General features: G+C 42.9%; 1 protein-coding gene across 2 annotated transcripts; it reads right to left on the reverse strand.

Moving 5' to 3' along the window:
• Nucleotides 1-514: 514 nt before the first annotated feature.
• On the reverse strand, nucleotides 515-17072 carry NDE1 (nudE neurodevelopment protein 1). 2 transcript variants are annotated; one of them, XM_064461846.1, is made up of 9 exons: nucleotides 16937-17072; nucleotides 12038-12169; nucleotides 10280-10433; nucleotides 7026-7174; nucleotides 6551-6687; nucleotides 5329-5508; nucleotides 4189-4280; nucleotides 3047-3183; nucleotides 515-1904 (listed from the first exon to the last, which is right to left on the reverse strand). In XM_064461846.1, the coding sequence occupies exons 2-9, from the start codon at nucleotides 12121-12123 to the stop codon at nucleotides 1811-1813; spliced, it is 1029 nt and encodes a 342-aa protein (XP_064317916.1). In that variant the 5' UTR covers nucleotides 12124-12169; nucleotides 16937-17072; the 3' UTR covers nucleotides 515-1810. The 2 variants fall into 2 exon arrangements, with proteins under 2 accessions (XP_064317916.1, XP_064317917.1); XM_064461847.1 differs by lacking the exon at nucleotides 16937-17072 and adding an exon at nucleotides 16497-16878.
• Between the last annotated feature and the right edge of the window lie 415 nt (nucleotides 17073-17487).

Below are 17487 nucleotides of genomic sequence, written 5' to 3' on the forward strand. Positions count from 1 at the left end.
GTCTCAATGCTGTGTCTCAACCTGACTGCAAGCCAGCTTGCCCACCAAGCAGGCAAATTCTGGCAAGACAAGGAAAACGCAACTTGTCTTGACTGATCCCTCCAGGCTACACAGTCCACTGAACCATAGCCCATGTGCAGCTCAACTAACAAAGTAGCCCACATGCTTCGACTCCTCATGGGTAAGAAAAGAGCGTCAACTCCCTGTGTGAGAGGAGAGGACAAAACACACGTTAAAACAGCAAGAGTTCAAGACTTCAAGAGTGTGCAATGCCAATACTAAGCACTGTAAATCCCAGAGGCATCTTTAGCTATGGCAATATTTACATTCCTTAGAGTAGGAAACCATGAGAAGAAGAGGATGTAGGCAAATCCTTGCATATGATTCAGCAAAACAAACAATGTCTCTTTCAGCTTCATTGATCAGAAACAGATGAGAAACTGGTAGCAAACATCTGTGCATAAACCACAGTGACAACTTGCAAAAAAAAAAAAACAAACAACAAATCAACAACTAGCATTCAAAATAAGCTTTATTCTGCTCCCCAGTTAAGCCAACTTTGTAGATGGCCTGAATAATGGGAATGATCTGTGGTTATTTCCTGTTCCAGAGAAACTGACCCATCAGTGGCTGTTTTCACAGCATCTTCTTAAAAAACCAACCCAAACCCATTTATACATCCTTTTGCCACGTAAGCTCTCCCCACCCCATCCCCTGCAAAAAAAAAAAAAATTGTTTAGTCATTATTATTTTTGAAAGTACAGGCTTCTATAAGGTACATTAATAATGTGAGTGAACCTACTCCATTTAAAAAACAAACCAAAATACAGTAATATTCTATAGGGGAAAATAACTGATTTAAAAATAATTCTGTACTCATATACACTTGTCTAGCACAAAGGGCTTTTCAGGTTAAAAAACCATTTCTAAATTAGTAACAGCTCAAAGCATATATTCTCATAGAAAAAATAAAACAAGAAAAAATCACTAATACCCAAGGCACATTAATAAGGGAAGTTCGGAAAGCAGTAAAAACCCACCTATTAAGATGTTAATCTCTCGCTTCCTACAACAGCCAGGCTTTACAGGCCACAACATGGCAAAAAAAGATGTCTATATGCTACTTTATATGTAACGTAATCTCCTACTTTGCTGTTAGCTCTGGGATCTCCCGAGTTCTCTACGCACTAGGCATTCCTCACCTTTAACCATGACCTGTTCTTAATGGCAAATCATTGCTTACAAAACCATCTTACCACTACAGAAGCAGGTTTTTGTGTAGCAAGACTGTGACCAGCAAACATCCCACAGAGAGCTGAGCAGCTTCACTGCAGAAATACACCTTTCTCCACATAAAAACACTCCTCTAATTCAGGTGACTGCAGCACACAACACCCATGATAGAAAGCCAGTACAACCATAATTTAAGGCAGAACACCACGGTGCTGTATCAACACCAAAAGCCAAAGCCTGAGGAGCTGCATAGGGAATACTGTCTCTGTTGTAGATAGAGGGACAATGGCTTTGACTGTCAGTGTCAAAAGAAGCAACTTCCAACGAGCTATTTATAGCAACTGATGTAGGGAGCAATTTGAAGTCCTGCACTGTTAGGTAGCATTGCTTTATCACACTACCCACAGAACCTGGCCAAGAGGCCAGACCAGGCAAGGTCACAGGAGACCATTGCCAATTGTAGCTTCTTGTTCAGTTCTCACCTACCCCAAGACCACTGCCTGATTGCTCATTGATATTCTCTTTAAAACTAAAGCTTTAATTTTTTTTTTTCCTCTTCCAAAGCCAGCCAGGCTTTTCATAGCAGCATCTTGACAACACTTTGTGAGGGATGGCTCATTGGTCCTGGAATATTTGAAGGCCGTGTTCCAAACTCTAGGCGTTTCACTAACCTGCAAATACAAAATAGAGCTTAGCAAATTTCTTGCTCAGTTTTACCATCTTCAGAGTAACTGGTCACTTCCAGAGTACGCTACTCAGCTTGAGAAATCAACAGATAAAAGAATATCACTCTGAGCACTGAGAGCCTGTTACTTAACTGGGCTGAGTTTCCACTGTAACACAGGGCTCCTTTTTCCACTGAGTAGTGGGAAGTTATCTTTTATAGGTGTTGGAATTTCAGTTCTAGCATTACAGCAGTAGATGTATGATCAGCTTCATTAATATGTAAATGTATGGCCCTTGAGGCTTTCTTGAAGGAGCTTTCATGAGGTTTCTCCCCAGGCTGGGATAGCAAATACAGTGTGGAGCACGCCTTCCACGCAACAACTTTGGGCACTGGGTAACAGGGCAAACCAGTATTCCCAGCGCAAGCGTCTAGCTCAGTTAAGTCTGGAACAAACTGTACTATAGGCACTTAACTTACAGAGAATCTAAAGAATGTGCAGTACTGGATTGGCAGGGTTTAAGCAGACACTGACCTGCAATTTGTGATAACATTGCTGATTTTTCTTCATTTGTTTAAAAAAAAAAAAAAAGAAGAGTTCAAGTGTTCAGACAAATTTATCACTTGAGTCAGGTAATTTCCTGTCAAGTGCTCCTTGGAAACATCTTGGCAACCATAAAGCATTCTGACTGAGTGAACCGATTATTTGCCTTTTTTCCAGTTCTCCCATAAATGAGACCCTTAACTGTGATAAGGGAAGTCCCTATACAACGTAGCATTCCCGAGACATCACTTGTACAAGAACATAAAACATACAACAAATTAGGGCAATAAGCAAAAGCTCCTGTTTACTTCATCCCATTTAAGCACTGGGTTTATAATAAAATACACATATTACATTTGTTTTGAATTTATGGTTTTCAAAACTTAATTCCAGCTAGTCTTCAAATTTTAGCAGCTAGTGATTCCAAATTTTAAACTCATCTGGAACATTCAAATCATAATCCTGAATAACTGAATTTCATATCTTTTGAAAACAAATCTGTCTCTACCACAACAAAGTTTTAATACTAAATAGAACAGTACCAGTCACTAAGTTCTAACACCAACAGTTCTCACTAAGACACAACAGCAGAGAACAGCACTCACCCTGTATCACACAGCGGCTGATGAGGACTCAGGCGTGTTTCAAGGACATCTCTGTTCATGTACATGGACACCGTGGTTCTGTTTGGAGACTGATCATACACAAAGTTTCGGCAAGATGCAAGTTTGGACTCCAAAGCCTAGCACAAACACAGATGAGGCAAGTGTCAGATATCACCCTTCTCTTTCACAAGATGGCATTGTGGCACACCAAAATGGGACTAAGTGTTTGGGGGGGTTTTGTTGCTTTTAGAATGAGTTGTCTAGTGTAGGAATCTGCTAGATACAAGTGCAACATGAGCTCTAAGAGGAACCCAGTCATCTCTCTGAAGCTGAATCTCTGTTTCTGTAGGGAAGGTTAAGGAGTTGATGCTGTTCACCAGCAGGAACACTAAATCTTCAGCTTCCTCAGGGAGATTTTAACATCTTTCTTACAGACATCACTTTTTAGATTACTAAACGTTCATTTGAGCTATCTGCTTCCCTAGACCAATATTAGGCTCTATGTACTAGGTGGTACACCTGAGGGAACTGAGCCACAGGTACTCTTTTCTCCACCACATGCTCCCATCAATAATCACCTTTGTTGCCAGGTTACTATCAGTTCTGCAGCTCAGCCCATCAAAAAGTAATACAAATGCTTGTGCCAACACAGCACTGGGGTATAAGGGAGAAAACAGAAGCAAGTCACGGGATAAGAGAGTGCTGATTCTGGAAAAGTTAAATATCAAACCACAGCTTAACATGACATTAGGCCTTGCTGAAGAGACTACTGGACTCAAGGCAAACTTTACCAGAAGCCCTCTGGACAGCAGGCACCAGCCTGCTTTCTTCTGTGGGAGCAGATCCCTTCTTAATTTACTCATGCTGAATCATTCTTTCTGAACATGCACTTTCAGAAATTTGTAGAGGAAGATCTTATACCCATGCAGGTAAGATCTTAGAAAAGCAAAGCAGGGTGCATCTCTATTTAGGGGTTGGTCAGAAATGTACAAAGCCGAGACCAAATTTCAAGACCACGCTTAGCTAACCTGGGGACCAGATACTCTTTCCAGTCTCGCCTGAGCAACAGCACTAATAGTGCCAGCTGCAGTTTCAGACAGCTCTATGTTTCCAAGAGCATTGGCTAGCAGGTAACCACTCACCCCCACTTTTCGCAGCAAGTCTCCCACGATGTTAAGTGCAGATATTCTTGCAGCAGGTGTGAGAGGGGTTGCACTGAAACTGTCCTCAAAACCTGCAGAGCAGGTTAAAGAAGGATACATTACTCATTGCGGGGGGGGGGGGGGGGGGGGGGAGAAGCTCTGACACTGGAAGTGAGAAGACAGTCAGACATACAGAGCAGAATAAGCATCAATATCTTTGCCTTTTTGTATCTCACCTCCAAATATTTCATATGCATTAAGAATATGAAGCACTGTCTCCCTGAGACAGCTCAAGTTACACTGTCCTAAGCTAAGCCTAGATGTGCTGTGGTGGGACCAGAGGGATGTATCCTCAGAGAGAACCATCATCTCTCATTTTACTACAAATCTCCAAGTACTCTTACTTCTCTAGATGCATTAATTCCTCCACATAAAACACATAATTATAGACTAAGCATACTGAAGCCAAATCAAACTTCATTAGTGCTCAGAGCTATAATATCAAATCATCAGAATATGACAGTACAACTCCCTGCAATTTACACATACGCATGAACAGAGTTACACAAATTTCTGACTTTAGGTAAGAAGATGGGAGAGTTAGTGCTGAGGTTTGAAAAACTGAAATAATCAGTGCTCACAAAAAATAAGTAACTGATATTATTGACATGAAAGCAGAGATATAGTCATTTAGTACAGGCAGCTGGGATGACTTGTCAGTGTCCTGCTATTCCAGAATAAAACAGAAGCCTCTCTCAAAGAGCACCTACTCTCACAAAGAAGCCAATTAAAGTAACACGAGTGTGTCATTAAAGATCACACCAACGTTTCTAAAATCCTTGCCCTAAGTTAGCCCAGCATCTCTGGGACAGTCATGAACTAATAATAAAGTCCCAACAGTATATCTTGTCCCTCACAATTATTATTACCGGACAGTTCAAGTCAAATGGAAATGAACAGCCCACGAATAACCCCTAAAAATCATAGTCTATGAATACTGAGACCATGGTGACTAGATTCAGGGGTATTTAACTGAAACACTCAACTCTGCTCCCTACTTCTAATTCCTTCTTTAGCCAGAAACTATACCAAAACCAAGAGCATTAAATAGTATTTCTGTGCTGGTTCCCTGTCAGTCACCTCTCCTAAATGTCACAGGGGTGGGTGTGTTGATGTTGGGTGCCCGGTACACTGAGGGAGTTGAAGGCACAGATAGGGATGCTTGAACTGCAGTGTCTGTTCTTTCCGTTTCTAGGGGAGTTCGCATTGGTGTTTTGGGTTTCTCCTGTTTCTGCTGCACTGCAAGCTCTTGTCGTAGATCTATGAAGAAAGCAACACAAAATAAGCTTTTGGAGTACATATCCACCAAGATAAAACAGGCAAGAAAGTTAGTTTTGCTCAAAAGATTGTTTCCCTTCTGGAGGTGAAGAAGAGTTACTTAGCCTTGTAAAGATTACTCCAGGCATATGTTCATGGTCTGGATGATCACTAAAGGCTCAAGATGTTTTTGTAGTGTTAGTTCAGTTTCTATTATCTAGCTTTAATTTTCATACCCTTCCACAAGGCTCCCTTTGCAGCAAGGAATTAACTCCTTCCCAAGTGTTACAGGCTGGTAAGCAGAGACACATCAAGACTGAGGCTAGGCAACCAGGCACACCTTGGCTACACTCCAGCTCCCTGCCAGGTTGAGATCCTACCTATTGTACCCTTTTTCTCTTCTACCCTGGTTTCCAAATGAAGGAAACCTGAGCTGAGGCCAGGTGGAAGCCACACCATTATCTAGTGAAGGCACAGAGCACTTCTGACCCACAGCCTGGCTGTAGCTTATAGAATCCACTTAAGGGCACAGAATCAGTGCCCTTTTCTAGCTCCAGGGTCTCTGCCTTCTCCCCCAGCCTTATTAACCAATATTAAGAAGCTAGTACATGATGCTATTCAAAGGTAACTAGAGGTTAGTCACAGCCCTCCTGTTTTACTGCCCCATTAGTGTTTCATTGACTCCACTTTTCACAGGTCAGGAGACAATGAGGTTAATGGTGATTAAAGCTGACCTTCATGGGTTACGGGAAGCCAGACCAGCACATGCCTCAGCTGGACTGGCTCTTCTTAATCCCCTGAGGCCCTGAAGCATCATCACAGAAGGCTGGAACAGATTTTTGCTTCTGTGAGCTGGTCTGGAACACAGTCAGGAGTTCAAGGAGTGGGGGGGAACAACCTTGAAGCTTCCTCATTTGCTTCTACATTTCAGACAGCAGATTTAAGACACATACTTAAAAGCCAAGCTCTAAGATATATGGAGAGGACTGAACAGCTACAAGCCAGGAGGCGAGAAAAGGAAAGATACAAGTAATTTCTGTCTAACCTCTAGCTTCATCCTTCAGGCGCTGCACAGACTCCAGAAGGTTTTCTTTCTCATCCAGCTCACTCTCCAGAAAGGCATTTCTTTCAATAGCCTGGTTTAAACGCTGTTCAAAATCCTCCAGAGACATTATAGTGGCTCTGAAAAAGAGTGCATAAAATGTCCCTACAAGATCCTTCAAGCACAGAGGAACTCCCTCTCTCACAAGAAAAGGGATAACATTGCATTTTTGTTTCGTTTGCTTTGTTTTATTATTTTTATTTTAGCTTGTAAGATATGAAAGGGTGCGGTGGGGGGATTGGGAGGGAAACAAATTTTATTACATTTCCCATCTGCAACAAACCTCTTCACCACAATCATCACTGAAGTGATTAGTTCAGAATGGCAGTGCTAACGAGCACAGCATCACAAATGGCTCAGTGACACCATGCTCACAGGGTAGAGCAGAGTTGGAAAATAAACACAGAAGGTGGGTCACCTTTTTGCTCTTTCCAAGTCATCATTTGCTTGCTCGAGTTCTCGAATATATTTCTGAAGTTGATCTTTAATAGCTTTTGTCTGTGCCAAGTCATCTTCCAGTGCAGAGATTTGCCTGTATCCTTCCGAATGCTGCATTTCGATCTTTTCCTAACCAAAGGCAAATCAAACAGCACATGAGGGACTTAAAAATGCACATTCTCTTTCTATGGCATTGTCAGAGCCCCTTTACAGGGGGAGGCAGATGCTGTGAAGTTTTTTGAGAAACATCACCTTACACACCATAAAATGCCAAAGCAGCCAATTGGTTGCATACTTCTGGGCTGCCAGCAGACAAGAGCCCTTCCTGTCACTCCTTATCAAACAATGGTGCTGGGGAGCAGTTCCCAACTTCCACAGCAAAGGGCCATTCCTTGCTCTCCCAGACAGCAAGACTGAGCGTAATTTCTGAGCCCCAAGAGCTTTAGCAACACACAAAGCATGATGCAATCAGCACCACTTATTTTCAACTCTAATAAAAAGCCAAGCAGTACTTAGAATCCTAAATAACAAGAAAAAATATATCCAAATGTGGCACTGTTACATACTGCTGTGGAACCAGCAGGATTCTGCACAGCCCCTGTGGTTTTATTAGCCGAAAGCAGGTTCACAGTTCTAGATGTCAAAACATTTCAGGTGCAGTTATGGAACATGTTTTGGATGTGAACCTAAACCAAACTCTGTCTCCCTTTACACCATGTACACAAGGTACATTTAAGAGAATCACAGGTGGGGAGGAAGGCTTCACTTCTCCATCAAATCTCTCTCTTCTGCTATTGCCACTATATGCAGAGTGAGCTCCACATCATATGACAAAGCTTCACAGCACACCATCTACCACAACACTTTATACCCCACCACCTTGCTATCAGATCACTTCAACATGCTAGAGTAGTTGGGGTTTTTTTAAGTGCTTTCTCCATCCAGAATTTAAGTACAACACACTGGAAGTCACTGAAAACAAAATCATGCACTGGAATTTGAAAACCATGGCATGTAGTCTAGCATGACTGATAATTTGAAGACAGCTATTTTAGCACATGAAATGCATAGACAAGGAGAGAAAGAGATACCCATTCTGAATTAAGAAATTCTTATCTGATTACAGTGGTGACACTGCCATAATTCCATCTCTCTAAAGCATAGTTACATGCTGAATTTAAGAGCTCCCAAGCTCTAAGAGGCAGATTACTTTCAACTAGCTTTTCAGGACTCCCTAAACAAACCCTCCAAAGTGTTATTTCCATTTATTTTTTGGTAGTGTGAACTCTGGTTTCTGAAGGAGGAGCGAACACACACACTAGGCTGGGAAGCTCAAAGCCACAAACTGTGTGGGCCTGGCAAAGTTCACTAGTGTTGACCCAGATGAAGACACCAACCCTTGATAGGCTCAGTTAACACTGCTGCTCAAGAGCTTCAGAAGTTTAATGCTTTGCTCTTGAATCGATTCAGATAAAAGACCAGAACTGCAAGGGTTGAGTCTTTGTTTTCAGCCAATTGTAATAAACTATCAGCTGATCTGGCCATCAATGGAGTCTCTGTTCCTTCACTGCAGGCTATTACTGCAGTTTTCAGACAGCATGAATAGGCAATTGTTAAAAGGTTTGTTTCAAGCAGAATATGTTTTAATAACGTTATCTACTGTGAAGAATAATTTAAGACCTGAAAATATATGTTTTCCACTTTTTGAGGTTCTAGGATGTTTCCTACTATTTTCATTCTTGGCTGCTTTGGCTAGTTCATTGTCCCCTCCTCTCATCCTAGCTCCTCTAGAGAAAGAAAATAGCCCACACCTTCCTCAACTGGATGAGCTGCATTTTCGTCATACTTAAACCCATGGAAGCTTATGGTTTTGGGGAGAAGGTGTATGTGGCGACACAGAACAGCAGACCAATACTCCATACAACATGCAGAGCATTTAATACTTGCTAAAGCACTAGTACAACAAGAACACAGATCAGTGCAACATAACAAATACAATGAAACAAGCCCTGGAGGTTTTGCTATCAAAAAGCTGGGGTGGGGATTCACAAAGTTGGTGCTAGAGTGACAGGACATCTGCCTGGAATGGCAAAGTATTTCCTTAAAACCGTAACTTGGACAACAGTTTAGACAAAAGGCATTGCAAACGTGGATTAACCACATATAAATGATTAATCACTTCGACAAATATCTTCACTCCCATTAGCTCATTACTGCATCCAATTGAGTAGAAGTGTAATTAATTTAATCTCTGCTTCCACAGATATTGTCCTAGCCCTACAAAACACAGTGTAGTGTTTCTTGCGTAACTGTACCTCACCTTTAAGTAAAAGGCCGACAAGATCAAACGTTAAAAAGGCACACCAAATTCAGTGACAATTTTTTCAAGTTTAAGAAAACTCACCAGTATTTCCTAAACCTGCCAACCAGCACAGGAGACTAGCAGTGTCTTTAACGAGACTGAAATGAGGCAGACTCATCACTTTTCATACTCTAGATAGCTTCATTATTTTTTAAGTCACTCTGGTAAGAAGTTTCATCTCAATAAATTCACATCTCTTATGTTTTATAATTATCGAAGTTAATGCTTTTCAGCTGGTTCTTAGTGTCACAGAAGGCTAAGCAAGTGTAAAGAATAAATTATTTTTCTGCAAGACAGATTCAGTAAGGAAACCAGGACCAAAACTGTTTTATGCCTCTCTGTTCTGTGTTACCCACTAGCTGCTGCTTCCCAGCATATCTGGAATGCCAGATAATACATACACAACTATGTAAAAAAGTTTAAAATTACTGACTTTTCTTCTGCAATGCAAGATCACAGCTGGAATGTTTGTATTTTGTTCTGCAATATTATCTGTGTCTGCACAATGCAGACATCAGGAAAGCTGTGAACAAAAGCACTAAGTAGACTGGAGAATGAACAGAACAGCAGCTCTGTTATGTTTACGTCACTCTACTGCAAACAATTCTCTCTGATCTCAAATCTATCCTAACACATAGCCACAACCTGTGAACATGGGTTCAGGAACATTACTAATGTATCCAGCACCTTCAAAGCAGACAATGGATTAGTATTTCTTAATTTTTCAAGACTTCCTTTTTTGCAGTTTTCTGTTCAATTTCTTTGTAATGCTGAAGGTCTCTGTCCACAAGGCAAGCTGAATCTGCACATGCCTGTCTCACTCACCTTTGCAGTTAGGATGCACAGATACTGTATGCATCATCCACTCTTACCTTAACTGACTCCAGTTCCATTCGCAGGCGATTGTTTTCTGACAGAAGGTCTCTGTTTCTGGACTCTGTTTGCTGCAGCTGAGTCTCCAGTTCAGCTTCATACTCTCGGCTCCCTTCTTGAAATTCACGCAATTCTTCCTGTGTATTCTCAGCACTAGAGAGCAATTCCAGCAACAGAAGTCATCAAAATGGACAAGGGAAAAAAATATCTCCTGTACACTCAAGGTAAAAAAAAAAAAATACTGCCCTTTGACATAGAAGGCTCTATGCCCTTCTCCAACATACATATTCAACAGGAAGAAATGACCATATGCAAATGTTTCCCCCTCAAGCATGAAAAACCCTATAGCAAACAGGTAAACAAATAAAAAAAGCCCAGATAAATTGAAAAAATCCCAGAGTCTGTCTTCACACTATAGGTGTTGAGGACATGTGGAATCTCTATAGCCTGTACATTGTCCACCACCATATGCATATTTACTCTGTTATTTGATTCAATTATTTATTTGGACATATGAACAAGGACGTTTTTGATTAGTGATAAAAAGATAGAAAGATGTTCTTATATTCTTTAAAAAAAATTCTTGAAATAATCCTCCAGCAAGCTAAACAAGCAGCCCTGATAGGTCTGAACACCTGGTCTGAGAACAGACCCACCAATATCAGCATCTAAGAAGTTTTGGGGTTTATTTTTATTGTTGGGCTTTTTCCTCTCCTCCCCGCCCCCCCCCCCCACATTTAGAGCAATGCACTGAGCTGAAGGGAAGAGCAAAGCATATCCATTCTCAGCCAGGGATCCTCCTCATCTACATGCTGTCAATCCATTCTTGATCTACACAGAAATGTAGAGAGTGAACAGCAGCATCTCTCTGCCTGCAACAGCCCAGATCATCCCCCCCACAACAAGGTTCTTCAGGGAGTTACATGTACCCAGGCTGCCCAAGGACTGCAGTCAGAGGCACAATTTCAGCACACATAGGCCTGCTCATGCCAGAGCAGGGACTAAAAGCATCAGTGCCACAGCAGCCCAGATTCACTGCTCAAATAAGTATTGCTACTGCTACCACTCAAGACAGCTGAACCACCTTGAATTTAATCCCCTATGTAATGCTATTTATGTCTTAGCATGCAGTGTTTATGCACCTGTGCTCATTTTGGCTGGGATAGAGTTAATTTTCTTCATAGTGGCTAGTATGGGATTATGGTTTGGATTTGTGCTGAAAACAGTATTGATAATACAGGGATGTTTTGGTTGACCTTTGGCTGAGCAGTGCTTACAGAGAGTCAAGGCCTTTCCTGCTTCTCACCCCGTCCCACCAGTAAGTGGTCTGGGAGGGGACACGGCCAGGACAGCTGACCCAAGGGATATCCCACACCATATGACATCATGCTCAGCATATAAAGCTGGGGAAGAAGAAGGAACCAGGGGGATGGTCAGAGCGATGGCATTTGTCTTCCCAAGTAACTCTTACACATTATGGAGCCCTGCTTTCCTGGAGGTGGCCGAACACCTGCCTGCGCCCGGGAAGTGGTGAATGAATTCCTTGGTTTTCTTTGCTTGTGCGCGTGGCTTTTGCTTTACCTGTTAAATTGTCTTTATCTCAACCCAGGAGTTCCCTCACTTTTAATCTTCTGATTCTCTCCCCCATCCCACCGGGGGGAGTGAGCAAGCACCTGTGTGGGGCTTGGTTGCCAGCTGGGATTAAACTGTGACAGCACCCTATTGAACAACTTAAAGGAATGAAGCCACTGCCTTACCACTGCTTGTATTTCATAGCCAGCTCTTTCCAGTATCTGGTTTCCTCTTCCACTGAGCTGAACTGATGTCCTTCTGAGTCTTCCATGATGACTCCTCAAAGCTTAACACACCTGTTGCATTTTTTTAAACCCCTGAAAAATTAAAGGGTCAAGCATAAGAACTAATGTAGTGAGCTACCTCAGTACTTTTTGCTGCAGAGCAGTGCACCCTTCCTCCCAGGAAATCGCTGCACGCCTGCAAATCAAACTAAAGACCAGCCTTGATGGGGTCTGCCAGATATGCCATAAATATGAAAGAATCACTACTGAGTATTCCCCAGTTCTCCCAAGGCTGCTGCATGCTCAGCAGTGAGCACCTTCCCCACCCTCTGACTGCACAGCAGAGAACACCAAACCTCAAACTTTAGCTGCAGCTGTGCCAACACACACAGAATACAAGTGAGAGATCTCAGGCACAACTTCAGCTCCGAAGACAGTGCAATTAACTTCGAGTTCAACAATCCTAAGACACTTACCCTGAAATTAAAGAGAAACTTCAAAGAGACACAGAGAAGGTACTCAAGATACTAATTTCCTGTGTTAACATTTCCAGGAACACCTAAGCTTTTTGTGGACATAACTGCTGGACACATGAAAAATTTCTCCCTATGTCAACATTGACAAAACTACCTGACCTTAAACCTGAAACATCACAATCTGTCAGAGAGCCATGGGAGAAGGGAGCTGCAGAAATTCCCAGGGAATTGAGGAAAAAAGCTCCACAGAGGTGTTAGTGGGATACCTCCTGCTTGGACTAGGCATGCAGATAGATTGCAGCAACCCAGTGAGCAATCCAGACCATCCAGCTGTCCCTGTGCCAGCATAAATCCAGTCAAAGGACACTGTCCCAACTGGGAATGACACATGAAATAGCCACAGGGGAATCAAGAACCTTAAGTTGGTCACTCCCACTTGAAGACTTAAGTATCTAGACACCACAATTAAATAAATGCCCTCCGATGTGTATGATGCACTCTCATAAGCAGGTCAGTAGCAAATACAATTTTATAGGAGTTAGCCTTGACAATGGAGAAACATCAGACCTAACACTCAGATTAACCTGCCCATGTGCAACCCTAGGTGAGGCAAAGATTCCACATAGACGTTATCAATTTAATAGAAATCCAAATAGATAAAGGACAGTAAATAGAGGTGGAGTTGAACAATTCACAACAATGGCAGCTGTCAGAAAACTGTATTGCTGAAATCTAATGGCTAAGGAAACAGTTCTACCAAATTTCAGCTCCAGATGTCCTTTTTTCCTAGAGGTAATCCTGATGGAATAGAGAAGAGAGAAATAGCCAAAGACTTCAAAGATCATTTAGACATCATTCCTGCCTTCTACTCTTATTTATGATACTCAGGAAATGCTGGAGTAGACCTTCTAAAAGACATGTCATAGCTAAAGAAAACATGCATCTGCTGCTTATCTATTGAACTCAATGGAAAAATTATTCACAACCTGTCCTCTCCAGAAAATCACCCGGTTTAAACAGGACTAACAGCCTGCTACCTACCTGGTAACTCTGAGGCAAACATAAGTAGTTCTTACCTCTACTACAGACAACAGTATCAAGTACTCAAAGTAGTCTGGGGATCTAAAGCCCACTTCCTATATATCCAAGCAGTGCTGCAAAGCACAAGTCCTTTTCACAGCCCAGGCAACTTTCAGGAGATGATTGAGCAAGGAGTAAGCAGCTGTCACAGCTAAACCGGCTGTGCCCACACACCTCTGCACAGTATCAGCTGCACACTCACAGCAATTACACCATTATTTAGAAGAGGAGCTGGCAGGTGAGCGGAAAAGTTACTAAGCTTATGTTTTTAAAATTCAGTTTCCTGACACAAAATGTTAATTAGACAAAGCTACATGCCTTCCATCTAATAAATAAAACCACTGTGTGATGTATTGACACACTTCCAGCAAGAAGTCTCAGGGCTGCTGCTCTTTGTATGTATTTACAGAAGTATGCACTGGGGAAAAAGAAGAGAAGGAATGTGAGTAAGGAGGAGTGATTTTCCAAATAGTACCCTTGCCCATTAAAAAGAAAATCACAACCAAACACAATTAACATTCTTGAACTAGGATAATTTACAACACATCTACGCTATTATTTTTAAGCAAACTGAAAGTGCCTTTGATGTTAACAAGCATGCCCTTACGCTCAAGGCACTGTGTGTAGAAACACACACCCCACCAATCCTTGCAGCACATTCATAAAGAAAAAAATTTTCTTTTTTACAGATGAGGGACAGGGAGGGAGGGTCAGACACAAAGAAGTGATGCAGGGGCAATAAGAAACCAAGAAGGACCAGCACCCATTGGAGTGGTTTGACCACAGTAACGACCAGCAAGCCAGAGTTTCCTTTGGATAGTTATTTCTCACCACTCGGACAACAGGAAGTTTCTGTATTTCTTCAAGAACAGAGATTCCACCCAGGATATGCCTGGTTTTGCTACACAAATCAAAATATATTTCAGAAGTCTCCAAAGAGGAATTCTTCTGACATAAGCGTTATATTAAATCCCATATCTGTGTTCAGACAGTCAACAAAATGGAGTCAGACAAGATAAAGATAAAGGAATGAAAGATATCCTGCTCCCAAAAGCTTTCAAGCAACCCTTTGGAACCAAAAGGCACAGTTCCTGTTGGCTTCAAAAGTTTCAATGTGCTCATATCTGGCTCTCGCTTGTGTTTTTACTCTGCACTTTGGAAAGACTAAAAAAAGAATGTAGTAATTTGCATTTTTAAAGATTGTATGGTCACATACAAAAGAACCTTCCCTAACCGAGCCATAAGATTTTTCAGGAGTTCCACAGAATCTTCGTAATGTTCACAGAAGCATAAAGATGCTGTCCCCTTCAGTTTCCAAGTATGTCTTTGTAAACATGAGATTATGGACCCACTAAGGATGTTATCCGTTAAGAGTACGCTCTGTTTCATGGTTACCATTACTGAATAGTACTTATAATTTGTTAAACCGCAAATACATGGAAGGACTGTGGACCTGTACTTATTCCACAGAGGTGACAAAACATGGCAGAGATTTTTTTCACAATTGCCCCATGCCACAGGCACCTGCTTTTTGTCTGCAATACACAAGGAAGACCTATTGGGTTCCCTGTACACCTGCATTACATCTTATCTCACAGGGATTTTCAGACTAACCAAAGATGCAAGATGGAATTTTTCTTTTCCGTTTAAGTTTCAGAAAAAGTATTAAAGCCCTTTTTGATTTTTCTGAAGTCTGTTTGAAAAAAATCCAATACACACTCACATAAAACTTTCTAAACACCCTGTAGAAACGGTAGGGTTTTCACTTTTTGTTTTTCCCCCTGCTGCCTTCTCCCCTTGATTTTTAACAGCTTAAAGACAGTATGCAAAATGCCTGGAAAGTAATTAATTAAACCAGTTAGGAACTTCTCATTGTCTAGGCTCACTACAAAAGGAAGGAGGGAAAGGAGGGTGAAGGAGGTTTTCAAAACGTTTAGTTTTTATTTTCACACACATGAAGCCAGAAGAGATATCTGGCCAGACTTCCTGTGTGCAAGCAGCACAAGCACTGGTCACAGACATTACAAAACCTCTACATCATACAGGAAGTAGAAGTGTTCATGGGTGGGGAATGGACTTCTGCAAAGAGACAAATACCTCAGCATAAATGTTGCAGGAAACTATTTCATATGAGTGAGAGCAGAATTGCAAAATTCTTAAGGAAAAAAACATAAAAGCCACACATAAAATTATTGAAGGAACTTCAATCTGGAAATTACAGTCTGAGTTCACCAAACTCATGAGGACCTCAACTCAGATTCTGTTTCAGTCCTAGAATAAAGGACTCAAAACAACCCTGCATGCCGAAAACTTTTTTTTTAAAACAAAAGAACATTTTAGCATGGTGAACAATGTTGGCCTATCTTTGTAGCAATGCCTCATGTTTTGAGTCTGAGCAATTCATATTGTCATAAAAAAATAAAACAGTGCCATAAATGCTACCGAATTATCCATGGCAGAGACGATGAAGCTCCTATTAGACATTTTTCCTAACTGTAAACCAAAACAACCACCCTCTTTGCTCCTGAAAAGTAGCTTTCCCATCCTATGAAGATTACATTTTCTTAAATTAGTCCACTTGCAAGGGTCTTTCTGTAACCTAAGAGCCTGTTTTCTTTTGTTTAAGCAATACAAAAGAAAATCACCACAGAGAGAAAAAAAAGAGGTCACCGGAGCGCGAGGATTACTACAGAACCTCACAGCCAGCACTGAAAAGATTTATCATCTTCCCAGGGTCTTCTCTACCAAAAGGATTAAATCGGAAAAGCCCTCATCTTTTCAGATACCACTCCAGCTCCAGTACTTCCGAGCCTTCGGTAATTCCTAAGGAAACTCCACAAAGTTTTCTCCCTGAAACGCCTGACCTTGATGCCTCCAGCTGCAAGCCAAGGGGTCAGCCAGGCAGCGCTCTGGGGCTTCCCATTCCCATTCGGAGCACGAAGCCGGGAGGGCGCCGAGCCAGCGGGCACGGTTCCCACGCTCCTCTCCCCGCCAGCGACTATGAGAGCAACTCCAGGAGCAGAAGGAGATTCAGGTTCGCAGGGGAGGATGCGGAAAGGAGCGGCGGGAAGGAGCAGGGGGCCGCAGACAGGCAGGGGGCCAGCTCCGTCCCCCCTCGCCTCCCCGACCCTGCCCCAGCTACCAGCGCAGGACCAGGGGCAGCAGGAGGGGCTACACTACCCCGAAACTGCCCTTCCCTTCCCTCCCCTATGGGCGGCAAGGATGCTCCCCGGAGGTGGCAGCCCCGAGCGCTGCCCGCCCCCGGCAGCCCCGCTCCCTCGCCGCCGCCGCCCCGCTCCCTCACCGCCGCCACGGGACCACCGAGCTCCGCGCCGGCAGCCGCCGCTCTCCTCAGGCCGGCCCGACACGGCCGCCCCATTGGCTGCCGATCACGTGCAGCGGCAGGGGCTCCGCCAATCAGCGCTGCCAGAACGCGCCGGCTAGAAGGTTTGGAAACTTTTGTTACTTTCAAAAGGCGCTTGGAGGCTGGGCATGAGGGTTGGGCAGCCCCAGCTCGCCCCGCCCCCAGCCGGGGCCCCCGCGGCGCGGCGGGGCGGGGCGGGGCCCTGCCCGCCCTTCCCTCGGCGGCGCGCTCTGCGCATGCTCACGCGTGAGGCGGGCTGACCCTTCCGTCCGTGTTCTATGAGGGGCGCAGGGGCCGGCGCCTCCCGAGGCGTCAGCGGTATAAACCAGCATTTGCCACCGCGCTGTCATTGTAAATGCATGTTTTGCCTTGAAATGCTCTAAAAGAGGAAAAGCTTTACATGATTTTTTTTTTTAATTTCAAAGGTCTTTCCTGAAAGAGCAAGCAGTGAGACAGTAACCACAACTATTTAATGCCAGCGCAATATTTTT

The sequence above is a fragment of the Phalacrocorax carbo genome, chromosome 10, assembly GCF_963921805.1.
Source record: "Phalacrocorax carbo chromosome 10, bPhaCar2.1, whole genome shotgun sequence".
Classification (NCBI taxonomy): domain Eukaryota; kingdom Metazoa; phylum Chordata; class Aves; order Suliformes; family Phalacrocoracidae; genus Phalacrocorax; species Phalacrocorax carbo.